General features: G+C 42.1%; 1 protein-coding gene across 2 annotated transcripts in view; it reads right to left on the bottom strand.

Annotated features, from left to right (window-relative positions):
* Positions 1-17,250, bottom strand: part of LOC140480974 (DDRGK domain-containing protein 1-like) — a 120,664-nt gene extending 103,414 nt beyond the window's left edge. Inside the window, exon 1 of one of the 2 annotated variants that reach the window (XM_072576591.1) lies at positions 17,113-17,250. In XM_072576591.1, coding sequence (XP_072432692.1) covers positions 17,113-17,200 — 88 coding nt within the window. In that variant the 5' untranslated portion in view covers positions 17,201-17,250. The remainder of the gene's footprint in view (positions 1-17,112) is intronic. The other variant, XM_072576583.1, reaches the window with a different exon arrangement.
* Positions 17,251-18,522: the final 1,272 nt, after the last annotated feature.

The raw sequence follows: 18,522 nt of genomic DNA, 5'->3' as shown, positions 1-18,522 counted from the left end.
ACGGTAACATCTTGAAAAATGTCCACATTACAGAGGAGGAAGTGCTGGATTCTTGAAACACACAGAAGTGGATAAATCCCCAGGACCTGATCAGATGTACCCTAGAACTCTGTGGGAAGCTAGGGAAGTGATTGCTGAGCCCCTTGCTGAAATATTTGTATCATTGATAACCACAGGTGAGGTGCCGGAGGACTGGAGGTTGGCTAACATGGCACCACTATTTAAGAATGGTGGTAAGGAAAAACCAGGAAACTATAGACCGGTGAGCCTGACTTCAGTGGTAGGCAAGTTGTTGGAGGGAATCCTGAGGGACAGGATGTACATGTATTTGGAAAGACAACATCCCTGATTCGGGATAGTCAACATGGCCTTGGGTGTGGGAAATCATGTCTCACAAACTTGATTGAGTTTTTTGAAGAAATAACAAAGAGGATTGATGAGTGCAGAGCACTGGACATGATCTATTTGGGCTTCAGTAAGGTGTTCAACAAGGTTCCCCATGGGAGACTGGTTAGCAAGGTTAGATCTCATGAAATATAGAAAGAACTAGCCATTTGGATACAGAACTGGCTCAAAGGTAGAAGACAAAGGGTGGTGAAGGAAGCCTGTGACCAGTGTTGTGCACAAGGATCGGTGCTGGGTCCACAGCTCTTCGTCATTTACGTAAATGATTTGGATGTGAACATAGCAGGTATAATTAGTCAGCTTGCAGATGACATCAAAATTGGAGGTGGAGTGGACAGCGAAGGGTACCTCAGAGTACCTTGATCAGATGGGCCAATGGGCTGAGGAGTGGTAGATGGAGTTTAATTTTGATAAATGCAAGGTGCTGCATTTTGGAAAAGCAAATCATAGCAAGACTTATACACTTAATGGTAAGATCGTACGGAGTGTTGCTGAACAAAGAGCCCTTGGAGTGCAGGTTCATATTTCCTTCAAAGAAGAGTCACAGGTAGATAGAATAGTGAAGGTGTTTGGTATGCTTTCCTTTATTGGTCAATGTATTGAGTTGGGAGGTCATGTTGCAGCTGTGCAGGATATTGATTAGGCCACTTTTGGAATATTGCGTGCAATTCCGGTCCCCTTCCTATCGGAAGAACGTTGGAAACTTGAAAGGGTTCAGAAAAGATTTACAAGGATGTTGCCAGAGTTGGAGAATTTGAGCTATAGGGAGAGGTTGAATAGGTTTGGGCTCTTTTCTCTGGAGCATCGGAAGCTGAGGGCTGACCTTAAGAGGTTTATAAAAGTATGAGGGGCATGGATAGGATAAATAGGCAAAGTCTATTCCCTGGGGTGGGGGAGTCCAGAACTAGAGGTTTAGGGTGAGAGGGGAAAGATATAAAAGAGACCTAAGGGGCAAGTTTTTCACTCAGCGAGGGTGGTTGGTGTATGGAATGAGCTGCCAGAGGAAATGGTGGAGGCTAGTCCAATTACAGCATTTAAAAGGTATCTGGATGGGTATATGAATAGGAAGGGTTTTGAGGGGTAAGGGCCAAGTGCTGGCAAATAGGACCAGATTAGGTTAGGATACCTGGTCGAGTTGGTCCAAAGGATCAGCTTCTATGCTGTACATCTGTATGACTCTATGACTGACTATCTACAAATCAGATCTCCGCTTTACCCAAACTTCACTTTTATCAGCCTCTATAACTATTGGCAGGGTTCTGGTTGTTGTTAGTTGCCACTCTGATAAACTGAACCTCTCACTTGCACTCCCTCTGATTTTATGACGTCAAATTGCTCGTCTTACATCTAGACTACTGGCCGTCACCCTGCCCAATCATCTCAGTGACACAGACTGCCTGTCTCAGGGTTTTCACACTACCCACTCCTCTCGGTGTTGCTGAGCCGATATCTCAGGGTCCTCACCTTGCCTGCTCCGCTCCATTTTAAAGGTTCATATCTTTTACAGCATGGGAAGAAACGCTTCAGCCTAATACATTTGTGCCAGTCGTCAAATATTCAATTATTCAGGGTTCGGTGCTGGGGCCACAGCTGTTCACATTATATATTAATGATTTGGATGAGGGAACCAGGGGCATTCTAGCGAAGTTTGCCGATGATACGAAGTTAGGTGGACAGGCAGGTAATACTGAGGAAGTGGGGAGGCTACAGAAGGATCTAGACAGGTTGGGAGAGTGGTCCAGGAAATGGCTGATGGAATTTAACGTGAGCAAGTGCGAGGTCTTGCACTTTGGCAAAAAGAATATAGGAATGGACTACTTTCTAAATGGTGAGAAACTTAATAAAGCCAAAGCACAAAGGGATCTGGGAGTGCTAGTCGAGGATTCTCTAAAGGTAAACATGCAGGTTGAGACTGTGATTAAGAAAGCGAATGCAATGTTGTCTCTTATCTCAAGAGGGTTGGAATATAAAAGCAGAGATGTACTACTAAGACTTTATAAAGCTCTGGTTAGGCCCCATTTGGAGTACTGTGTCCAGTTTTGGTCCCCACACCTCAGGAAGGACATACTGGCACTGGAACGTGTCCAGCGGAGATTCACACGGATGATCCCTGGAATGACAGGTCTAGCATATGAGGAACGGCTGAGGATACTGGGGTTGTATTCGTTGGAGTTTAGAAGATTAAGGGGAGATCTAATAGAGACGTACAAAATAATACATGGCTTTGAAAAGGTGGATGCTAGAAAATTGTTTCTGTTAGGCGAGGAGACTAGGACCCGTGGACACAGCCTTAGAATTAGAGGGGGTCATTTCAGAACGGAAATGCGGAGACATTTCTTCAGCCAGAGAGTGGTGGGCCTGTGGAATTCATTGCCACGGAGTGCAGTGGAAGCCGGGACGCTAAATGTCTTCAAGGCCGAGATTGATAGGTTCTTGTTGTCTAGAGGAATTAAGGGCTACGGGGAGAACGCTGGCAAGTGGAGCTGAAATGCGCATCAGCCATGATTGAATGGCGGAGTGGACTCGATGGGCCGAATGGCCTTACTTCCACTCCTATGTCTTATGGTCTTATGGTCTTATTCTGTTCTAATGTTCCAGCATTTGGACCGTAGCCTTGAATGCTTTGACAGACTGTATTAAGTGTTTGTCTAAATGTTTGAATGTTTTGAGAGGCTCCCACCACTACCACCTTTTTAGGCAGCAAGTCTCAGATACCCATAATTCTCTCGGTGAAAAAAGTTTTCCTCAGATCCCCACTCCTTACCTTAACATTCTGCCCCATGATTATTGACCACTCCACCAAGGGTATATGTTTCTCCCTGTCTACCTTTCAGAACTTTATCCACCTCAATCAGATGAAAAAAAACAACACCAGCATATTTAACCTTTCTTCATTGCTGAAAAGCTCCAGCCCAAGCAACATCCTCATAATTATACTCTGCACCCTCTCTATCACAATCACCTTCCTTCCTTTAATGTGGCAATCAGAATTGCATACAGTACTGCAGCTGAGGCCTACCTATCATATATAGTTTTATCATAATCTCCTTGTTGTCTTTATTAGTCAAGGCATTGAATACGACAAGTACTCTATACACCATTTTAATCTTCTTATCTAGCTAGGTCAGAGTGGTGCTGGAAAAGCACAGCAGGTCAGGCAGCATCCGAGGAGCAGGAAAATTGATGTTTCAGGCAAGGGCCCTTCATCAGGACTGAAAGCAGGGAGCCTCCAGGGTGGAGAGATAAATGCCCTCTGATGCTGCCTGACCTGCTGCGCTTTTCCAGCACCACTCTAATCTAGACTCTGATTTCAAGCATCTGCAGTCCTCACTTTTGCCCACCATATCTAGCTGTCCATCTACTTCCAAGGGTCGATGGACATCATCTGATCCTTCGTACTTTCTAGGGTCCAAGTATTCACTGTGTACTCCCTTGCATTGTTGGTCCTCCCAAAGCACACTACTTCACACTGTTCAGACCATCTGAGCAGACTGCCATTTTCAGTCTGTGGTCTAAGGCTTTCCTTCTGGTTTTTTTATGTTAGTAGAAACTAATATTCAAATCAGCAATATAATACCACACTGTAAGTAATCTAATCTAATCTAAAAAGAACAACATTGACGAGTAACAAATCCTTCGAACCAGAAGAATCGCATCTCATAAAATAATCTCATTAATAAAAATACAGGTAAAAAATTTCTAAAGGTGTTTCAATCTGGGAACAGCTCTCTTCGATCAAAAAACTGCGCATATCACTCCAGAGTTTAAGAAAAAGAGAGAAGAAAACCAGGGGACTACAGACCACTTTGCCTTATATCTATTGTTAGGTAATTGCTACACTCTAATAATTACGGTTGACGAACCCAGGACAGAAAAAAAGGCATTATTAAATGACAGATCTCACAGATTGGTTGCAGACAAGCTGCAGTAGATGTGAGAATGCCATACATGCAAGTGCAGCATACTATGACAGCAGATCTCCTGGCAGGAGTAACTACATAAAAACATAAACAGAAGGAGTAAGCCATTTGGGCTCTCATGCCTGCCCTATTATTTAATAAGATTATGGTTGATTTGCCCCAGCCCACAACTCTGCTTTTATGCCAGTTCATCAAAACCTCCAAAATTCCCTTCACTTTTGACTTGTCAGCTTTATTAAATATCGCTGCATTCTGTGTATCTTTTCTACACCTTCCTACCATACTTTAATTATCCCTCAAAGTAGCACTGGTACAATTGCAGATATAGTGATCAAACACCTTGAAATTTTTCAGCTGACTTACGAGGTGGCATGGATTCATAAAGGGCAGGCCTTACCTGAAGCCTGATTGAACTTTTTGACCAGGTGATTAAAGTACTGGACAGGGAATGTCCACCAAGTTAATTTATATAGGCTTATCAAGATGGACATTTAATAATGTCCCTCATAACAGACTGTTAACTAACTTTAAGATCAATGAATAAGTTACCCAATTAGGTAATTTGTTAATCAAAAGACAGTATAGTTAAGCATTCTAATTTGAAAAATGTGACTAGTAGCATCTAACAGATATCTGTGTTGAGCCCTCAACTATTCACTGGAATGGAATAGAAAAGAAAAGGTACATATCAAAATTTTCCAATGACACAAAGACAGGTAGCAGTGAAAGCATTTATATGGAAGCACAACATTATAAAAAGATTATCATCGAATCCCTGTAGTGTGGAAGCAGGCCCTTCAGCTCAAGTCCACAACGACCCTCCGAACAGTAACCTACCCAGACCCATTCCCCTATCCTATTACTCATCATTTCCCCTGACTAACGCACCTAACCCGGAACAGTATGGGCAATTTAGCATAGCCAATTCACCTAACCTGCATATCTTTGGATTGTGGGATGAAACTGGAGCACCTGGAGGAAACGTAGACACAGGCAGAATGTGCAAATCCATACAGTTGCCTAAGGCCTATGTTGATAGCTTAAGTGAATGGACAAAACGGTGACACATTAAATGATTCACTTTTGACCTAACAAAGGGAGAACAAAGTCACCTTTTTTTAAAAATTCCTTCACTGTACATGTGTGCTCCTGTTTAAGCCAGCATTTATTACCAATCCTTAATTGCCCTCAAGGTATGATAAACCATTGCTGTCAGTGTGGAAGTTACAAGTACAGCACAGTTTGAGCGATTCAAAATTTTGAACCTGCGACAATGAAGGAATTGTGATCTAACACAAAGACCATAAAATTTAGGCCATTTGGCCCATGAGTCTCTCCACCATTCGACCATGGCTGATATTCTTCTCAGCCCTTTTCACCCCATAGCCCTTGATCCCCTTATAATCAAGAACCTATCTCTGTCTTAAATTCAATGACTTTGCTGCAGAAGGCTGTGGAGGCCATGAGTTCCACAGATTAAACACCCTCTGACAGAATAAATTCCTCCTCATCTCAGTGCTAAAGGGCTGTCCCTTCACTTTGAGGCTGTGCCCTCCTATGAGTGGAAACATCTTCCCCATGTCCATCTATCCTGGACTCTTAATATTCTCTATGTTTCAATTAGATACCTCCTCATCTTTCGATACTCAGAATACAACCACTTCTCATATGACAAGACCTTCATCCTGGGATCATTCCTATAAACCTCCTCTGAACCCTATCCAGCACGAGCATATCCATCCTCAAACACTGAATCCAAAATTGCTCACAATATTCCAAATACAGTATGACCAGAGTCTTATACAGCCTCTGCAGTAAATCTGTGCTTTTGCATTCCAGTCCTCTTCAAATGAATGCTGACATTGCATTTACCTTCCTAACTGCCAACTGAACTTACATGTTAACCTTAGAGAATCTGAACTCAGACTCCTAAGTCCCTTTGTGTTTCAGATTTCAGCAGCCTTTCCCCATTTAGAAGATACTTTACACTTCTATTCTTCCTACCAAAGTGTATAAATTCACACTTTCCCACATTGTATTCCATCTGCCACTTTTATGCCCTCTCTCCGAGACTAAGTCCTTCCACAGCCTCCCACTGCCTTAACGCTACCTGTCTCTCCACTTATGCCCTCAGTTCCTTCATCCAGATCGTTAATGTATTACATGAATAGTTGTACTCCCAACATTGGCACCTGCCGCCATCCTGAATTAGAACCTTTTATCCCTGCTCTCTGCCTTCTGCCAGGCAGTCAATCCTCTGTATATGCCAGTACCATGGCAATAACACCATGGGCTCTTATCTTATTTAGCAGCCTCTTGTGCAGTACTTTGTTAAAATCTTTCTAGAAATTCACTAGCTCTCCTTTGTGTAACTTACTCATCACCTCCTCAAAGAAATCTAACAGATTTGTCAGGCATGACACTAGCTAGCTTACCTTTACATTTCATCTTCTGTCCTACATTGCTTTTTTTTGAAGTTGTTCTGTTCCACTTGTAAAGCATTAAACAGCCATTGCACGAAAGATTAAGGCGAAGACACATATATAGGATGAGGTTGCAAGCCAGCCATAATCTCAAGATGACAGAACCGATACAAAGAAAGAAGTGACTTTTATTCCTATGATGCCACCAATCTTCACCGGTCTGTTCTACAACACATTGAATACAAAAGCTATAATTTCACAAAATAATATTTCTATGGTCTAACTTTGGAAACTGTCTTTAGTCTGCAACCCTCTTTGTTCTTCAAACTATACCAATGAGAATTCAAAGAAAATAAGTATTCACAAAATAATTTTCAGTCAACTGTTATTAGGTAATTAAGGACAAGGTCTGTAAAACTGCACCCCCCCCCCCCACCCCCAACTCCTCGGATGCTGCCTGGCCTGCTGTGTTTTTCCAGCACCACATTTTTCAACTCTGGTCTCCAGCATCTGCAGTCCTCACTTTCTCCTAACATCCATGGAGAGAAAGGAGAGTTAATGTTTTGAGTCCAGTGGCTTCTTGAGTTCTGAAAAAGGGTCATTGGACTCAAAACAGTAACTCAGCTTTCTCTCTACAGATGCTTTTGTTTCAGGTGCCAGCATCCGCAGTTTTGCTTTGATATTTAAATCAGAACTTCCAACTGATTTCAGTCAAGGCCACCATAGATTTAAAGCAAAGTCAATTCAGAAGGATTAACTACAAGAAAGATTATTTTAAATCAGCAGCCATAACCAGGCCTGAAGTTAGTAATGAGAGTTGATAGTTGAATTTCACATTACTGTGAGAATTAAACAGGAATGTTCTAGATGAAAAATGAGAACATGCAAGAAAATGTGTTTATGGACATCAGTAAAATGATTGCAAACATTTAAATGAAGAAACGCTTAGTAATCTTGATCCTCATCTTACATAAAGGTTTGGAGTTTTAGGTGAATTTTAACAAGAAACTTAAATTGATGAAATGATAATCAAAAAGGCAAGAATGTTTAAATTTGTTTTGCTTTTGAGCTGTTTTTCTGAGTAGTGTGAGAACACCAGTCATGTTAGAATTGTCTACAAATATAATTCCAAATAAAGTCAGAAAAATCTGAAAGAATATACCAGCTTAATTAGCATTAAAATAAAATTATATTTAACTCTTCAGAATCTAATTCATTTTCATTCAGGGTACAGTCAATCTGTGCTTTCTATTCCTTTTCAGTTTTTATTTTAACTTTTACGGTAATCACATTATTTCACGCATGGTACAGAACTTTATTTACAAATTTCATTCATTTGTTTTCATGCAAGAAATATTCAAAAACACAAATACACTGGGGCAATTAACATACCTTGTTCATCTATCTATTCATATAGATAGATGTATATCTATCACAGGAACCATTGTTTCTACTATTCTTGGCTTTTATAACTTTGCCTCCTCGTGTTTACATCTTTTCTATAATTTTTAGTTAAATGTTGTAAAGTGTTAAGATTGAAAAACAGTTATTCATAAAGCAACATTGGAGATTTTCTGCCTTTTCAATGCCTATCTTGATCAATGTCCCAATTTCACTAAATAGTATTTTGAGAACTGACAGTGTTTGAGTTTAAGTGTTATTGACTGTACCAAAGGGTATTAATACTACAACTCTAAGGTTTTTATCAAGGTCAATTGTTAGGGATGCTAATTTACCTCACCCAGGTTCAACTTTTAACGAAGCAAGAATGTATCAAACCATGAGCCTGACTGACATAACGAAGTAGATAAAACTTCTATCTCTACCATCCATTGTATTAAAATGCCATTATTGACAATGCACAAGAATCCTGGTAGGTTCGCAAATTACTCAAAATTACACGCTGACTCAAAACTGCACTTCCAAGAAAGCCAGACAAAGTTAATGTCTGCACTAAAATGAAATACATCATGGCATCATTACTAGTTCCTATTTCTCGAATTACCACCACTACATAATGGCACAGTGATGGAGAAAGAACAAGTTTCCATGGTGGAGCACTGGAGTCACTTTCTCAAATGGCACAATACAATCACCCTCCCCCAAACCAACGAGTTACATCATCTATCCCCCTCATTGTTTCAAAATGATTTTAACTGTACTAATAGTCGGTCAATCTCCTAGCTCAGCTTTTGAAGCATGTTCTTTTCACTTTGTCTGCATATGGCAGGCAGGTTACATAAAAAAGAATGTAAAACACCTATGCCACAGTGTCAAAGGAGCAGAAGGCTTCTGATTTACACAATATTTTTGTACTTAGTTTCTTCTGACTCTACTTTCTCCAAGCACCAGACTGGCAAATTGCCTTTAAATAAAGGACAGTGAAATACTGAAATATGATGTGCCCAAGAATTCAAATACTTGCTCTGAAACCAGACAATCCTCTGGTGCAACATCACCACAGTCAGTTAAGATTGATAACAATGAAACTGTAAAAACAATTTAATAAAAAAAAGAGATCAATTAAGTATTGTACAGTCAGCCAATACCCACAGAGAACCCCCAGGTCTGTTACTGCTTTACTAATACGCAGAGCTTTCAGTACCTGAGCATCTCTACACTTAGCTGAAAAAACTTTTGGATACTGTAAAATATTAAAAAAAAACTTTTTTAAACCAAATGTCAGTTTCATCATATTAGTTTTTTTGGAAGGTTTGTAGAGTTGTTTGCTGCAAAACCTAGCAAAATCTTTCACCACATCCTACCAACCTCGTCTCATTAACTATCTACCTGTCCCGATGACAACCCCCTCACTTTATTCGAGCCCCATATTACTACACGCTATTTTTGGAGGAACAACTCACTACTCACCAGGTCATTAGAGTCACAGAAATGTACAACATGGAAACAAACCCTTCGATCCAACCCATCCATGCCGACCAGATATCCCAACGCAATCCACTCCCACCTGCCAGCACCTGGCCCATATCCCTCCAAACCCTTCCTATTCATATACCCATCCAAATGCCTCTTAAATGTTGCAATTGTACCAGCCTCCACCACATCCTCTGGCAGCTCATTCCATACACATATCACCCTCTGTGTGAAAAGGTTGCCCCTTAGGTCTCTCTTATATCTTTCCCCTCTCACCCTAAACCTATGCCCTCTAGTTCTGGACTCCCTGACCCCAGGGAAAAGACTTGGTCTATTTGTCCTATCCAAGCCCCTCATAATTTTGCAAACCTCTAAAACCCCTCAGCCTCCGACGCTCCAGGGAAAAAAGCCCCAGCCTGTTCAGCTTCTCCCTGTAGCTCAAACCCTCCAACCCTGGCAACATCCTTGTAAATCTTTTCTGAACCCTTTCAAGTTTCACAACATCTTTCTGCTAGGAAGGAGACCAGAATTGCACACAATATTCCAAAAGTGGTCTAATCAATGTCCTGTACAGCCACAATATGACCTCCCAACTCCTGAACTCAATACTCTGGCCAATAAAAGACAGCATATGCCTCCTTCACTATCCTTTCTACCTGCGACTCCACTTTCAAGGAGCTATGAACCTGCACTCCAAGGTCTCTTTGTTCAGCAACACTCCCTAGGACCTTACCATTAATTGTATAAGTCCAGCTTAGATTTGCTTTCCCAAAATGCAGCACCTCGCATTTATCTGAACTAAACTCCATCTGCAATTTCTTGGACCATTGGCCCATCTGGTCCAGATCCTGTTGTAATCTGAGGTAACCCTCTTTGCTGTCCACTACACCTCCAATTTTGGTGTCATCTGCAAAATTACTAACTGTACCTCTTATGCTCGCATCCAAATCATTTATGTAAATAACAAAAAGTAGAAGACCCAGCACCGATCCTTACTGAAAATGGGAGATACTAAATGAGTATTTTGCATCAGTATTTACTGTGGAAAAGGATATGGAAGATATAGACTGTAGGGAAATAGATGGTGACATCTTGCAAAATGTCCATATTACAGGGGAGGACGTGCTGGATGTCTTGAAACGCGTAAAAGTGGATAAATCCCCAGGACCTGATCAGGTGTACCCTAGAACTTTGTGGGAAGCGACAGAACTGAGTTCTGGGCCTCTTGCTGAGATATTTGTATCATCGATAGTCACAGGTGAGGTGCCGGAAGACTGGAGGTTGGCTAATGTGGTGCCACTGTTTAAGAAGGGTGGCAAGGACAAGCCAGGGAACTATAGACTGGTGAGCCTGACCTCGATGGTGGGCAAGTTGTTGGAGGGAATCCTGAGGGACAGGATGTACATGTATTTGGAAAGGCAAGGACTGATTAGGGATCGTCAACATAGTTGTGTGTGTGGGAAATCATGTCTCATAAGCTTGATTGAGTTTTTTGAGGAAGTAACAAAGAAGATTGATGAGGGCAGAGCAGTAGATGTGATCTATATGGTCTTCAGTAAGGCGTTCGACAAGGTTCCCCATGCGAGACTGGTTAGCAAGGTTAGATCTCACGGAATACTGGCAGAACTAGCCATTGGATATAGAACTGGCTCAAAAGTTGACAGAGGTTGTTTTCAACCCTTCAGATGCAGGGTTGTTTTTCAGACTGGAGGCCTGAGACCATTGGAGTGCCACAAGGATCAGTGCTGGGTCCTCTACTTTTTGTCATTTACATAAACGATTTGGATATGAGCATAAGAGGTACAGTTAGTAAGTTTGTAGATGACACCAACATTGGAGGTGTAGTGGACAGCATAAATGATTACCTCAGATTACAACAGGATCTTGACCAGTTGGGCTGAGAAGTGGCAGATGGAGTTTAATTCAGAGAAATTAGAGGTGCTGCATTTTGGGAAAGCAAATCTTACCATTAAGTGTCTAAGTCCTGCTAAGGTCCTAGAAGGCGTTTGGTATGCTTTCCTTTATTGGTCAGAGTTTTGAGTACAGGAGTTGGGAGGTCATGTTGCGGCAGTACAGGACATTGGTTAGGCCATTGTTGGAGTATTGCGTGCAATTCTGGTCTCCTTCCTATCGGAAGGATGTTGTGAAACTTGAAAGGATTCAGAAACGATTTACAAGGATGTTACCAAGGTTGGAGGATTTGAGCTACCGGAAGAAGCTGAATAGGCTAGGGCTGTTTTCCCTGGAACGTCGGAGGCTAGGGATGATCTTATAGAGGTTTATAAAATCATGAGAGGCATGACTAGGATAAATAGACAAGGTCTTTTCTTTGGGGTGGGGGAGTCCAGAACTAGAGGGCATATATTTAGGGTGAGAGGGGTAAGATATAAGAAGGACATAAGGGGTAACTTTTTCACACAGAGGGTGGTACGTGTATAGAATGAGCTACAAGAGGAAGTGGTGGAGGCTGGTACAATTGCAACATTTAAGGCTGGTACAATTGCAACATTTAAGAGGCATTTGGATGGGTATATGAATAGGAAGGGTTTGGAAGAATACAGACCGGGTGCTGGCAGGTGGGACTAGATTGGGTTGGGATGTCTGGTTGGCATGGACGAGTTGAACCAAAGGGTCTGCTTCCATGCTGTACATCTCTATGACTCTATCTGCTGACTTTGTCCTTCTGGAGTTAGTCATACAGCACAGAAACAGATCCTTTGGGCAGAACAATCTATGCCAATCATAATCCCAAGCTAAACTAGTCCCATTTGCCTACACTTGACCCGTATCCCTCCAAACATTTCTCATTCATGTATCTATCCAAATGTCTTTTAAATATTGTAACTGTTCCTGCTGGAAGTTCATTCCACACACAAATTCACCCTTCCTGAAGAAGGGCTCATGCCCGAAACGTCGATTCTCCTGCTCCATGGATGCTGCCTGACCTGTTGCACTTTTCAGGCAACACATTTTCAGCTCTGATCTCCAGCAACTGCAGTCCTCACTTTCTCCTGTAACAAAGTTACGCCATGTCTTTAAAATCTTTCCCCTCTCACCTTAATATGCCCTTAGTCTTGAAATGCCCCACCCAAGGGAAAAAACACTTGCCATTCACATTATCAACATGCACAGACCACTGCTTTTCTCATTCAAAATAAATAGCTTGGACATGAGCTGAAGTGTACAATTTTGGTCCAGTACATGTCTGGCAACATCTGTGCAGAGAAAGCAAGGTTACTGTTTTGGGTCTAGTAACTCTTCTTCCGAAAAGATGCTGATACCTGCTGAGTTTTGCCAACAATTTCTGTTTTTGTTTCATCTTGTTCACTAATGTCCTTTTAGGGACATAATTCTATAAAGGAAATCTGCCTTCCTCAACCTTTCTGGTTTACACGTGACTCCAGAGCTACAATAACATGATTGATTCTTAACCACCCTCTGAAAATGGCCTAGTATTTTATATCATCCCACCACAAAACCTAAACAAAAGTAAAAAACAGACAAAGCACTAATAATGGCAAGGATTTAGAATGGACACATGGTGTGCAACTTCAATAGCCATCACAGAAAAGCTCACTAGCACCACTACTGACACACTGAGTCCTAAAGAACAAAGCTGCTGGACTGTGTCTACATGTGATAAGGGAACAAACAAAAAAGAAAAATATACTCAACCTGGTCCTCACCAACCTACCTGTCACAAAACTGTCTGGCCATGACAATACTGGTAAGCGTGAACAACAAAGTCCTTATGGAAAACAAAGCCCTGTTTTCACATTGAGGCTATTCTCAAACATGTTGTGTGGCACTACCACACTATCAAATGGGAGTGGGTCACATTCACCACTTTCTGCATCCACTTCCTTTATCACCATGTCATACATGTCATCAGTGTGTACAGTTTCTTTTTGGGAAAAAAAACTTACTCCCGAGACATGGGCACTGCTGACTGGCCAGCATTTATTGCCTGTCCCTAGTTGTCCTTAAGGAGATGGTGAGCTGTTCTCTTGAACCACTGAAGTCTACATGCTGCAGGTTGACCCACAATGCCAGGCAGGGAATTCTAGGATTCTGACCCAGCAATTGTGAAGGAACAGCGATATATTTCCAAATCAGGAAGGTGAGTGGCTTGGAAGGGAACTAGCAGGTGGTGGTGCCCTTACCCTTCTAGATGTCAGTAATGTGGGTTTGGAATGTGCTTTCTAAGGGTTTTTGGTGAATTTACAAGGTCCATTGCAGTAATTCACCAAGATGTCTCCAAAAGTACTTCCAAACCAACAAACTCAGAAGGACCAGACCAGTAGATGTATGGGAGCACCATCACCTCTGCAATCCCCTTCAAGCCACACACCATCTGGACTTGATTACTGTTGGTGGGTCAAAATCCTGGAATTACCTCCCCAACAAAACTGCACATGTACCAAACATGCAGAGAATCTGCAATAGTTAACATAACTGGGAAGACAGTTCTTTCACAGAGGGTTGTCCTAACCTGGAACAGACTACCTGAAAAAGGTGGTGCATGCAGATTCTACAGGAACTTTCAAATCGCAATCTGACATTCACACTCAAGAAAGCAACGTGCCAGCACCTTTTCAAGAGCAAATACAGACAGAAACAAATGCTGGTCTTACCAGCAATACCCACACCCCATGAAATAATAAACTTAAAATGTATAGCGCACACATTTGGAGGGTTACAGAGAAAAAAAAAACCTTTGTGTGGAATTAAAGTGTAAAGCCTTTCCAAAATGTTAATTCAGTCAAGACAAAAAGTGAGGGGGTCAGGAATTGCGGGGCTGAGATGTACTAATAGGTTGTGAACTTAGTCAAAACGTCAAAGATAGAATATTAGATATTCTCCCAAGAGCACATTTCTGTTCCATTTTTAAAAGTGTACAGTACAAAACAAAACACACCATGTTGTTAAATTAAGAATAGGGGAATAACTCAAAAATTAGCATGAAAACCTTTTTTAAAAATAATGTTCCTTAATAATCATTTCAAAATCCAAATTTCAACTGCTGCCACTATTTCAGTCCTGCTTGTGGTCAGCCATTGGTGTATTCAGGCACGAATAACTGAGCATAACTTATCTTTAATTCAAGGGCACTCGTATAATATGCTCAAATGACACATTCACCACAAACAGAATGCAACACTGCAATTATATATTTATTAAGCAATTTCCATGTGACAAAAAAAAAATTCAGTGATTTACCAACACAACATTGATGCATGAACAATATCTTTTTAGGACTTCATACTATTTATTAACTAAGTCAAGATATTTTGTTGTATTTTGGAATCTCATTAAATGTACTAGAAACAAACAAATTATTTCCCTGATCCCATCACAATTATAATATTGCTTATCCCTAAACCTAGTAACAAAGAAATTTGTGTTTCAAATTAAACTAACTGCATGACTTAAAATTTGACTTTAGAGCTTTGTAGGAACACCAAGGTTTGCAGCAAATCAAAGTAAAGTTAAAGGCCCTATTGATGACTAGGGAACACAATAACACAAGAAACAAATACACACAGTCCACTACAAAACTAATGTAATAGTACATTCTATAAATCATAACCGAGGCGTAAAATAATGTTTTGTGTTTAGCTACTCTTTAGTATGTTCCCATGAAAAGTTGAGGAGTGGGGCAGATAGATTCACAGATTCTGATTAACTAAGAACACAAAAAAGAGCAGCATGAGTATGCCAATGAGTAGGCCTCAAGCATGCTCCACCATTAAATAAGATCATTTGATTGTGGTCTCAACTCTACCACCCTATCTACCCCTCTAAACATCCGCAATCAAAAATCTGTCCAACTCCGCTTTGAACATAAGCAATGACCCAGCCTCCAAAATCACTAGAGAAGAGAATTCCAAACAGAAGACAGGGAAACAATTCCTCTTCTTCTTCACTCGGAGACCCAATATTTTCGAAATTCAGCCATCTAGTTCTAGATATCACCACTCGGGTAGACATTCTCTTACCAAACATGTTAAAGCCCTTCTGAATCTTAAGTGTTTCAACTAGATCACCTCTCATTTTTCTAAAATTCAAATGCGCCCAACGCACTCAACCTTTCGACATAAACAGCTTCTTGGTCCCTTGAATCAAATAATTAAACTTCTGTGAAATGCTTCTAATCGTACATATGTCCTTAAGGAGATCAAAAATATCTGCACTGAACAGTATTTCAATACTCCAACTGTTAAAACATTTTTGATAAATTCTTTTTGAGATTTTTTTCTGTACTTTCTGCATAAACCCAAATAATGGGTCACCTTACTGTGGACAGGTTCACCACAACCAGAGATGAGAAATTTCAGGATCATGCAAGCACCACTAAAATAATACATTCTTTTATAAATACTCCATGGCAAAATGGTGAGCCAGCTATTGTTACCAAAGAACCCAAGATTCAAATAACAGTCGTTACTTTTCTCCTTACCTCCCAACTGACCACTGTAAATATAATTGCTTGAAGCTATAATTCAGAAGAAACATGTTAATCATGTTTCTTTATGAAAATAATTTAATTGATATCACTTGTCTTATCAGGAGTGATTGAGCACTCCTCAAAACTAGGCCTACATTTACTGGAGTTTAGAAGGATGAGCAGAGATCTAATTGGGATAGAAAAGGTGTTAAAGAAGATTGACAAAGTGGACACAGAAAGGATTTTCCTCGTGTGGGACTTAGAATGAGAGATCAATGATGAAAAGGAATTACTTCTCTCAAAGGGCCTATGGAATTCAGAATGGCAGACACTGAATAAGTTTAATGAGGAGACAAAGATTATTAATTGCTATTGGGTTAAAGGATTTTAGGAAGTGGGCAGGAAAGTGGAACGGAGATCAGCCACGATCGTGTTAAATGGCCCACCAGCTCACAGGGCTGAACTACCAATTTCTGCTCCATGTTTTTATAAGACCCGAAAGCTATAGGAGCAAAATTAGGTCACTCAGTCCATCGAGTCTGTTCCTTTACGTTCTTATGTCATCAGTTAAGAACGAGTCTTCCATTCACATATCGCTTTGGTATTAAAAGAGAACAGCAAATGGTAGAGAAAGTCATGAGAAAGTCCTTAATCGTTAGGTGAGAACAGAATCCGTCTCAATTCTTCATTTTTCTCCTCCCTAAAGCACCCACTTTGGTCAAACAGCTCGACACTACAGAAAGAGGCCTCGGGGAGGTGCGAGAACTAACATCAAGAGAAAATTCCCCCTCAAACAGACAACAAACAGAACTCAAGCCCATGGAGCAAATAGATGATTGACAATGAGGTTGACCACTCTGTGGGTGCCACGTCTCCGACAGGAGCCTCAATGACCAATCAGGTGCGGGGAGGTGGAACTTCCGGCGAGTGGCCCAGTTGCTGACCATTCACCGGCCTGAAAGGAGCCGCTGGTTCTCACCTTCCCCTGCGCTCTCACTCCCAACCGGACACAAATCCCCTCAGAGAATGTAGAGCCTCGTACCTTTCTGCACCTGTCGTCTTATTCCAGATGCAAAGACGATAAGAATCAGTATAATGGTAGCAGCCAACACATACAGCACAGGATCCATGTTTACCTGAGCCTGACCACGCCTCCCCGTGACGTCACGACGCAACGTGGGCGAGTCCACGACACGACAGGCAAAGGGGGGGATCTCACTGCACGGGCCTCATTCTCAAACCTACTTTCCAAAAATTTCAGTTACTTTATTCATCTCTGTTCTCCTTTGCTTTTCCTCCCTCAAAATGTTCTGGTTTTGAAATGAAGACCCCCCCCCCTCCCATCCAATCAGATTTTTCGGGGTTTTGAAAGGCGTGTCCTAATATTGCTCAGAGCGCCATCACGTGGCTGGGAGTAAAATTAGAGAGTCTCATCTGGGCTGAGTGAGGGTCCTGTACACACTGTGCTCAGAGAGTCTCATCTGGGCTGAGTGAGGGTCCTGTACACACTGTGCTCAGGGAGTCTCATCTGGGCTGAGTGAGGGTCCTGTACACACTGTGCTCAGAGAGTCTCATCTGGGCTGAGTGAGGGTCCTGTACACACTGTGCTCAGAGAGTCTCATCTGGGCTGAGTGAGGGTCCTGTACACACTGTGCTCGGAGAGTCTCATCTGGGCTGAGTGAGGGTCCTGTACACACTGTGCTCAGAGAGTCTCATCTGGGCTGAGTGAGGGTCCTGTACACACTGTGCTCAGAGAGTCTCATCTGGGCTGAGTGAGGGTCCTGTACACACTGTGCTCAGAGAGTCTCATCTGGGCTGAGTGAGGGTCCTGTACACACTGTGCTCAGAGAGTCTCATCTGGGCTGAGTGAGGGTCCTGTACACACTGTGCTCAGAGAGTCTCATCTGGGCTGAGTGAGGGTCCTGTACACACTGTGCTCAGAGAGTCTCATCTGGGCTGAGTGAGGGTCCTGTACACACTGTGCTCAGAGAGTCTCATCTGGGCTGAGTGAGGGTCCTGTACACACTGTGCTCAGAGAGTCTCATCTGGGCTGAGTGAGGGTCCTGTACACACTGTGCTCAGAGAGTCTCATCTGGGCTGAGTGAGGGTCCTGTACACACTGTGCTCAGAGAGTCTCATCTGGGCTGAGTGAGGGTCCTGTACACACTGTGGTCAGAGAGTCTCATCTGGGCTGAGTGAGGGTCCTGTACACACTGTGGTCAGAGAGTCTCATCTGGGCTGAGTGAGGGTCCTGTACACACTGTGGTCAGAGAGTCTCATCTGGGCTGAGTGAGGGTCCTGTACACACTGTGCTCAGAGAGTCTCATCTGGGCTGAGTGAGGGTCCTGTACACACTGTGCTCAGAGAGTCTCATCTGGGCTGAGTGAGGGTCCTGTACACACTGTGGTCAGAGAGTCTCATCTGGGCTGAGTGAGGGTCCTGTACACACTGT

Source organism: Chiloscyllium punctatum, chromosome 1 (assembly GCF_047496795.1).
Source record: "Chiloscyllium punctatum isolate Juve2018m chromosome 1, sChiPun1.3, whole genome shotgun sequence".
Taxonomy (NCBI): domain Eukaryota; kingdom Metazoa; phylum Chordata; class Chondrichthyes; order Orectolobiformes; family Hemiscylliidae; genus Chiloscyllium; species Chiloscyllium punctatum.
The sequence above is the reverse complement of the archived record's forward strand: the minus strand, read 5'-3'. Positions and strand labels throughout refer to the sequence as shown.